This window comes from Pongo pygmaeus, chromosome 20 (assembly GCF_028885625.2).
Source record: "Pongo pygmaeus isolate AG05252 chromosome 20, NHGRI_mPonPyg2-v2.0_pri, whole genome shotgun sequence".
Classification (NCBI taxonomy): domain Eukaryota; kingdom Metazoa; phylum Chordata; class Mammalia; order Primates; family Hominidae; genus Pongo; species Pongo pygmaeus.
This window is the reverse complement of record NC_072393.2, coordinates 22,972,182-22,981,829: the sequence shown is the minus strand read 5'-3', so window position 1 is coordinate 22,981,829 and position 9,648 is coordinate 22,972,182. Positions and strand designations below refer to the sequence as shown.

Sequence of the window (9,648 nt, the reverse complement as noted above, 5' to 3'; positions counted from 1 at the left end):
ATTTATTCAGGACTTGGAAATGTATCAATTTTATTTATACTTCTATATAAATTTTATTATGACCATAAAAATGACCCTGTAGTCAGAACAATTGTAAATTTTAAAATACTTTTAATATTTTAAAATAACAGTATTTTTATTTTACTAATCAAATTGTTTGTAATAAAAAGGATAAATACTAGAGGTGATGGATGCCTCATTTATCCTGATGTAATTATTATATATTGTATGCCTGTACAAAAATATGCCATATATGGCATAAATATATACACATACTGTGTAACCACAAAATTAAAAAGAATAAATTTAAGAAAAAAAGGATAAAAATGTAACCTATGGGAAAAATATTTTTAACTTATTTGCAATTTGAAGCCATTGGCAGAAGAGATTACTAGAGGTGTTATTCCACTATGTTGCCAAATAGTATATTGTTACCATATTTTACCTACACCCTTGAGTAAGGTGGGGTATGTTAAAGTTAGTGGAATAATAATGCTCCACTGAATGCACAAGTCTTTTTTTTTTTTTTTTGAGACGAAGTCTTGCTATTGTTGCCCAGGCTGGAGTGCAATGTCGTGATCTTGGCTCACTGCAACCTCTGCCTCCTGGGTACATGTGATTCTCTTGCCTTAATCTCCCAAATAGCTGGGATTACAGGCACCCACCACCATGCCCGGCTAATTTTTTGTATTTTTAGTAGAGACAGGGTTTCACCATGTTGGCCAGGCTGCTTTCAAACTCCTGGCCTCCATTGATCCGCCCGCCTCAGCCTCCCAAAGTGTTGGGATTACAGGCGTGAGCTACTGTGCCCAGCCTGAATGTACAACAGTCTTAACGTGGTAAAAGAAAATATTTAATTATAAATTAAGTCCACACATAATCTAAAAATTTTTAAATGTACTGCATTTTATTAAATAAAAGTATAATCAGTAACATTATATGGTACTATTTTAATTAATTTTAACTTACATTTAACTAAAATTAAAAATGTTTTTCTCTCATAACATGAGCAACTACTTCATACATCACTAAGTTAACCACAAAGAGCCTCTTCACTTAGACTCTTATGCATCTTATATTTCAATGTCCTTACTATTTTATAGAAGAGGTCGTATATAATTCCCATCTAATAAAGTATCTCTCATATCTCTGATGCAGCAATAGTTGATCACATGCTTTCACAGGTGAATACAATAGAAATGAAGAAACAGCATGAAGTAATTTGAGAGTTGACTTACATCATTATTTACTTTTAAAAAGTTTTATAATTTTATCAAAAAAGTATACTTGAATTATGACTTCTCAAAGAAATGTCTACTCATTTTAGTTATATAAAATTAATTTACTCACCAACTGTAGTTTTGGATTTTCTATACTCAGCAATCTGATTTAGTGTAATGTCTGAAGTGTCAGTGCCTTAGCTATTTCTACTGTTAATTCTCTGATAATTATATAAACTCAATTTGAATGAAATATTTCTTCATATTTATTGCATCTGCAAAAGTATATTTTAGTATAAGCTCTTGCATTTTCTAAGCTATAGTTATGGAAAAAATGTTTTTCCAAATTCATTACATTTGCTGAATTCTTCTCCAACATAAATTTCCTAATGCTGAACAAAATTTTAGCAACTGCTTCAGGGTTATTCTCTAGTATAAAATGTGTACAATAAAATCTGTGATACAAGTAAAAGCACTACAACCCCCTTTATATTTGTAATGTTTGTCTTCAGAATAAACTCTTCTTCACTTTAAAGCCTTATATTTCTGAAAGATCATTTGATAGTAATTGTATTTATAATACTTTTATTAAGTATGAACTCTCTGATGTGTAATATGTGAGCAAATATGAATGACTTCTCCACATTCTTTATATTTGTACACCATTTCTCAACTATAAATGCTTTCCTGGACAATAAGTTGTGAACACTGGTTAAAAGTTATATTCTTCACACTTGGAGTTTCTCCGGTATAAATTATTTTACCTGCAATCAAGTGTGAAAACCATTTAAAAGTTTTTCATGTTCTTTGTATTTCTAGAGTTTTGCACCAGTATAATTTTTTTTTTTATGTTTAGAAAAGTTTGAGGTATTGTTAAAAGCACTGTGACATCAATCAGGATTGTAGAGTTTCACTCCAGTATGAAACATCTTATATCTGTTAAGAATTGAGGACTTGTTAAGGGCTTTGTGACATTCTTCACACTAGGATTTCTGTCCAGTATAAATTATGTGTAATAAGGGTTGAGAACTTTTAAAGGCCTTCTCACATTCTTCACATTTGTAGGCTTTGTCTTCCACATGAGTTCTCATGTTTAGTAAGAGTTGAGAACTGGGTAGAGGCTAGGCATTTCAAGGGTTTCTCTCCAGCATGAATTATTTTGTGCTTAGTAAATGTTGAGGATTTGTTAAAAGCCAGGCCACATTCTTCACATTTGTAGGGTTTCTCTATTATGAATCCTCTTATGTTTTACTAAACATAAGAGGAACAGTCAAAAGCTTTGACACATTCTTCACATTTGTAGGGTTTTTCTCCATTATGAATTATGTTTAGTAAGGTTTGAGGAATGGTTACAAGCTTTGCCACATTCTTCATTATTTGTTGGAGTTCTCTCCAGCATGAATTCTCTTATGTACGGTAAGGTATGAGAAACGATTAAAAGGTTTGCCACATTCTTCACATTTGTAGGGTTTCTCTATTATGAATCCTCTTATGTTTTACTAAACATAAGAGGAACAGTCAAAAGCTTTGACACATTCTTCACATTTGTGGGGTTTTTCTCCATTATGAATTATGTTTAGTAAGGTTTGAGGAATGGTTACAAGCTTTGCCACATTCTTCACTATTTGTTGGAGTTCTCTCCAGCATGAATTCTCTTATGTACGGTAAGGTATGAGAAACGATTAAAAGGTTTGCCACATTCTTCACATTTGTAGGGTTTCTCTCCAGTATGAATTACCTTATGTTGAGTAAGGTGTGAAGACCGGTTAAAGGCTTTGCCACATTCTTCACATTTGTAGGGCTTCTCCCCAGTATGAATTATCTTATGTTGAGTAAGGTGTGAAGACTGGTTAAAGGCTTTCCCACACTCTTCACATTTGTAGGGTTTCTCTCCAGTATGAATTATCTTATGTCGAGTAAGGTATGAAGACCGGTTAAAGGCTTTCCCACACTCTTCACATTTGTAGGGTTTCTCTCCAGTAAGAATTATCTCATGTTGAGTGAGGGTAGTAAGAGCTGAGGACCAGTTAAAGGCTTTGCAATATTCATCACATTTGTAGGCCTTCTCTCTAGTATGAATTCTCTTATGTTTAGTAAGGTGTGAAGACCGGTTAAAGGCTTTTCCACACTCTTCACATTTGTAGGGTTTCTCTCTAGTATGAATTATCTTATGTTGAGTAAGGTGTGAAGACCGGTTAAAAGCTTTGCCACACTCTTCACATTTGTAGGGTTTTTCTCCAGTATGAATCATCTTATGTCGAGTAAGGGCTGAGGACTGGTTAAAGGCTTTGCCACACTCTTCACATTTGTAGGGTTTCTCTCCAGTATGAATTCTCTTATGTTGAGTAAGGGTAGTAAGAGCTGAGGACCACTTAAAGGCTTTGCAACATTCATCACATTTGAAGGGCTTCTCTCTATTATGAATTCTCTTATGTTGAGTAATGTGTGAAGACCGGTTAAAGGCTTTGCCACACTCTTCACATTTGTAGGGTTTCTCTCTAGTATGAATTATCTTATGTTGAGTAAGGTGTGAAGACCGGTTAAAAGCTTTTCCACACTCTTCACATTTGTAGGGTTTCTCTCCAGTATGAGTTATCTTATGTCGAGTAAGAGCTGAGGACTGGTTAAAGGCTTTGCCACATTCTTCACATTTGTGGGAATTCTCTCTAATATGAATTCTCTTATGTCGAGTTAGTTGGGAAAGCATGCAAAATGATTTGCCACATTCTTTACATTTGCAAGTTTTCTTTTCAGTATGTCTTATCTTATGTCTATCTGAATTTGAAAATTTATAGAAGACTTTTACATATTTATCACACTGATATATTTTGCTCTGGGTAGTTATCAGACATTGGTTAAGTCCATTATAACCTCCTTTGCACACCTTACACTCATCCACACTTTTACAGCCCTTTCTTAATTGTAAATTCTCATGTTCACATTTATCATATCTCCTCAGTATGACATTTTGGAGAAAGTCTTTTATGTCTCGCTCTGGGCAAAAGTCTTCAGCAATATGAGAACACATAACTAAAAGAAATAAAAACAACAAATTACTTACTAGACTCAGGTAAATATTTTTTACAAATCTAACCTATAAAACTGTATACACTACATAAGCAAGATGGCATAGCAAAATACCACAGGCTCTAATTTATTCAAAAACATATAAAATGTAACAAAAACATACTGACCAAAACACATTTTTGGAAAATTTATAAATGAGTTAAGTGTGTAAAGTGCCCCAGGTTAACACAATGTAAAAAGCAACACAGAAGAAAAAGAAAAATCTGTTATATTAACCCAACACAGTACTTCCTTCTCCTCAGTATAACATAGTGCCCTTAGAAGTAAATTGCCAACTCCTTGTTTCTATTTAAAAGACAAGAAAAATATTGGCACATACATTTCTATGTCTGGCTTTTAGGGGTCTTTCAAGACACTGGTTTCATTCTCCCATTAAATAAAATGCTGAAAAAAATAGCATACTTTAGAATGACAATTTGAGACTGCTGAGACCAAAGGTAAATGTTACAGCAGCAGAGAGCCTGCAGTACCACAGACAGGTAACAAGTGTAGCAAGTGATTGATAACTAGGAAGAAGCGCAAATAAACTTTCTAAACTAGAAAATAAAACATTTCAGATCAGACACATTCTAAGAACATGTTTGAAAGGCTCCCAGAATGTCTAGCCATGACAACTGGTTTTAGATTATGCCAGGATAAAGCTACATTGTAAAGATTGTGACAAGTAGCTTTTTTTTTTTTTTTTTAAATGTCCAAGTCTCAAAGATTACAATGTATACAAAATATTAGGGCAACATGGCCCCATCAAACAAATCATGAAATTTTCAGAAAGCAATCATTATAAAATAAAAATGTATAAATTTTAGAAATTTAAAATAAGTTGAATAATACTCAACGAGTAAAAGGAGCACAGACTACTGAAAATCAGAAAAATGAGAAAAACAGCAAAAATATTAAAAGCATTTTAAAAACAGTAATTGTGGAGGTAAATAATACAAAGATAATAACTAACCAATTCTAAAAGAAAAAATGATATAAAAATAAAGAAGTTCAACAAACAAAAATACACATACAAGATATTTATTTAAAAAACACATATATAAGAACAACTTAAAATGTCACAGACAAGACACAATCTCAAGAACTGCAAGACAAAAGTGATGTGTCATTTATAAGCACAGAGTTACACACTAAACAGTGAGTTTTTCAAAAGAAAATTTTGCAGGCAAAAGAAAACTGTGTGATATTGTCAAAGTCCTGAATAAAAAATGCTGTCAGGTGAAAAGAATAATCATCAGCAAAAACATCCTACCAAATAAATTTAAAAAAAAAGACCTAAAATAACCAAATTCTGAGACAGTATATTAGCACTGCATATGGCCTATATATATATCAAAGATGCTGAAAAAAGTTTCTTCCACTGAAAATAACATGATGCAAGAAAACAACACATACTCATATAAAAATATATGTTCCTGGGAAACATACATACACACAAATAGAATTCCTTAGCATTCTCATAATGGGACAGAAAACATTTATAATTATGCTCTAAAATTAGAAAAATAAAAGCACAGAAATTATTGTGAATATCTGTTAATAAATATACAACATATAATCAGCAATATCAATAACAAAGTTGAGGGCAGATGTAATGAGGAAAAATTTTTGTATATAACTGAAGTTCATTTTTCACTAGATTAAATATATACTGCTTTATCTTTTAGAGGTTTTATGTAATCCCTAAGGTACCACAAAGAAAATATCTGTATAGACACCCAAAAGAAAATAAGAAAGAAGTGAAACCATATCAATACTAAAATGAAACAGACACAACAGAAGACAGAAAGGGAGAAAATGAGGGACAAAGATACAAGAATCAAATAAAATAATTAATCAAATAATAGAAGTCTTTTTCTTTTAGAAAATTACTTACATATAGGTATAATTAGCTTTCTAGTCAAGAGACATAGTTTCAATAAAGGGATTCATTAAAAAACATTAAAACTCAAGGCCCGACTTGCCTTTCTACAACAGTCAGTTTAGAACTAATAATAAAAAAAGCCTGAAAGTGGCAAGATTGATGTAGGCATTTTATCCAAATATTAACCAAATGAGAGCGGAAAAGGTCAAAATAGTATTACACAAGCTACATCGTAAGTCAAAAACTCATATTATATAGAATGTATATGAAGTCAAAACTCCAAAAAGACAAAGAAGGACATTAAGCAATAATAGATTGATGGGGAACCTATGAAAAATTTGTATATACTCATGTTTGTGTGTTTGTGTGTGTGTGTGTGTGTGTATGTGTGTGTGTATCTCACATTAGGGTTCCAAATATGTAAGGTAAATATGGACATAATTGAAGAAACACATAGAAAGCAATATAATTATAGTAGGATATTTCAATACCTCACTTTCTCTGATAATAATAAAACAAGAGAATATTAGTAAGGAAACAGTGGACTTGAAGGCAGTATAAAACAAGTATTTCTAACACAGATATAGAGAAAACTTCTCAACATCAGGAAACACACCCTTTGCAATAGCTCATACAATCTTCTTGATAGACCACCGGTTAGGTCAAAAAATAAATCTTAACAAATGTTTTAAAACTAAAATTTTGAGCCAGTCATGGTGGCTCACACCTGTAATCTCAGCACTTTGGGAGGCCGAGGCAGGTGGATCAGCTGAGGTCAGGAGTTCAAGACCAGCCTGGCCAACATGAAAATACAAAATTAGCCGGGTGTGGTGGTCTCCACTGAAAATACAAAATTAGCCAGGTGTGGTGGTACATGCCTGTGATCCCAGCTACTTGGGAGGCTGAGGCAGGAGAATCACTTGGACCCGGGAGGCAGAGGTTGCAGTGAGCAGAAATCGTGCCACTAAACTCCAGCCTGGCAACAGAGCAGGACTCTGTCTCAAAACAAACAAACAGCAATGAAAAAAAAAGCTAAAACTTTGGCCAGGCACAGTGGCTCATGCCTGTAATCCCAGCAGTTTGGGAGGCCGAAGCGAGTGGATCACCTGAGGTCAGGAGTTTGAAAACAGCCTGGCCAACATGGTGAAACCCTGTCTCTACCAAAAATAAAAAATTAACTGGGCCTGGTGGCATGCGCCTATAATCCCAGATACTCAGCAGGCTAAAGCACGAGAATCACTTGAACCCGGGAGGCAGGAGTTAGCCGAGATCACGCCACTGCACCCTAGCCTGGGCAACAGAGTGAGATTGTCTCAAAAAAAAAAAAAAAAAAACCCTAAAATTTTCTGGATTACTTTCTATGAACAAAATGGAATAAGAATATGAAACAATGAAAAAAACTAAAAATTTCACAAATATATAGAAATTAAATGATACACTCAAGCATGCTCTTGTTCAAAAGTTAAAATAATTAATATTGTATAGATGTTTATACTGTTTAATGTAATCTACAGATTTAATGCAATGTTTTTCAAATTTCTCATTGCATTTTTGAAAAAACAGCAATAGCAAACTCAGGAGTGCTATTGCAAGAGACAACAAAGTACCCAACAATCTTCAAAAAAAAAAAAAAAAAGAAACAATGTTGGTGGCATTATAATTCCTTATTTCAAAACAGATTACAAAGCTACAGAATTAAAACAATTTGGTATCCGTATCAAGCTGAAAACTAGACAAATCAAACAGAATGCAGCACATAAACTTTCATATATATGGTCATATAAAGAGTTATTTACATACCCATAATAATTGTAGCATTGTTACGGAAAGCCAATAGTTAAAAACGATGCTAATTTCTGTCACCAAATTATTTAATAGATATAATTTGAAATGTAAAAATACTGGAACATCACTCAGTTTTCTTTTTTTTTTTAAGAGATGAAGTCTTGCTCTTGTCCCCCAGGCTGGAGTGTGATGGCATGATCTCAGCTCACTGCAACCTCTGCTTCCCGGGTTCAAGCAACTCTCCTGCCTTGGCCCCCCGAGTAGCTGGGATTACCGGCACCTGCCACCACACCCAGCTAATTTCTGTATTTTTAGTTGAAACGGGGTTTCACCATGTTGGCCAGGCTGGTCTAGAACCCCTGACCTCAGGTGATCCACCCACCTTGGTCTCCCAAAGTGCTGGGATTACAGGCGTGAGCTATCGCGCCGGACCACATCACTCAGTTTTCAAAAAGCAGAAAATATTCTAACAACTACACAGATAAATCTTGATGATATTTTGCAAAGTGACATGAGCCAGCCACAAACAGACAGAGATTGTATGAGATATATAAAGAAGTTACACCCTAGGAAGAGAAAACAGAGTGGTGTTTCAAAAGTGCCATAATACTGGAAAAATTGGTAGTTGTATAATGTGTATTGAGATTTAGCTTTGCAAGATAAAAACGCTTCAGCAATATGTTGCATAACAATGTCAATATAAGTAAAGTGAATATTTGAAAATATTTTATTATAAATTATTATGTGTTTTTGACAAGTAAAAATGAACAATGGTAGCTAGAAGAGAAATTTAGTTATGAGTTTAGTTTTTCGAGATGGAGTTTCACTCATCGCCCAGCTGGAGTGCAATGGCGCGATCTTGGCTCACTGCAATCTCCACCTCCTGGGTTCAAGCGATTCTCCTGCCTCGGCTTCCTGAGTAGCTGGATTACAGGCGCCCACCACCATGCCCGGCTAATTTTTTTGTATTTTTAGTAGAGACGGGGTTTCACCACTTTGGCCAGGCTGGTCTCAAACTGCTGACCTAAGGTGATCCACCCACGTTGCCCTCCCAAAGTGCTGGGATTACAGGCATGAGCCACCACAGCCTGCCAGTAGTTTTTAAATTATCTTCAAAGCCAAAAGTATTTCTTTCACAGAAAAATAATATAGATTCATGAATAAACAGGATATGGAAGATTCACAAATAAATAGAATGTTGAAATTAGGAGAATTTTTGTGGCTACTCATCTACACAGGATTAAACAACCATTCACAACAAACCTACACAACAAATATACAAGTTATAAAGAAACACAGGGATAATATTTATAAAGGCAAACAAACACAGAGACAATTATATTGGCACTAGATGTATGGCTGATTCATATTTGATTTTGCTCCACAGTCTTAAATTGTTCAGAACTAAATATTGTCATACACAATTATAATATAAACTGAAAAATCAAAACACAATTAACTGGTATGAGATGGTATGTTCTAAAATATACAATACAAAAATATAAAATTGCAAAACAAATTTAAAACGTAGAATGTAATACTTATTGGACAGCATCAAGTCGATCAATATATTCATGAACAAAATGTTGGAAGAAGACTATAGAGAAAAAGTAATACAGAGTTTACTTGAAAATGAAAAAGACTAAGTACTTCCCAAATTTTGAGGTAATAAAATCATACCTGACCAATAAT

At 33.9% G+C, this 9,648-nt stretch overlaps 1 protein-coding gene across 1 annotated transcript in view; it reads right to left on the bottom strand.

Annotated features, from left to right (window-relative positions):
- Positions 1–531: 531 nt before the first annotated feature.
- ZNF257 (zinc finger protein 257) overlaps positions 532–9,648 on the bottom strand; it is a 40,233-nt gene continuing 31,116 nt past the window's right edge. Inside the window, exon 4 of the mRNA XM_054465180.2 lies at positions 532–4,250. Coding sequence (XP_054321155.2) covers positions 2,842–4,250 — 1,409 coding nt within the window. The 3' untranslated portion in view covers positions 532–2,841. The remainder of the gene's footprint in view (positions 4,251–9,648) is intronic.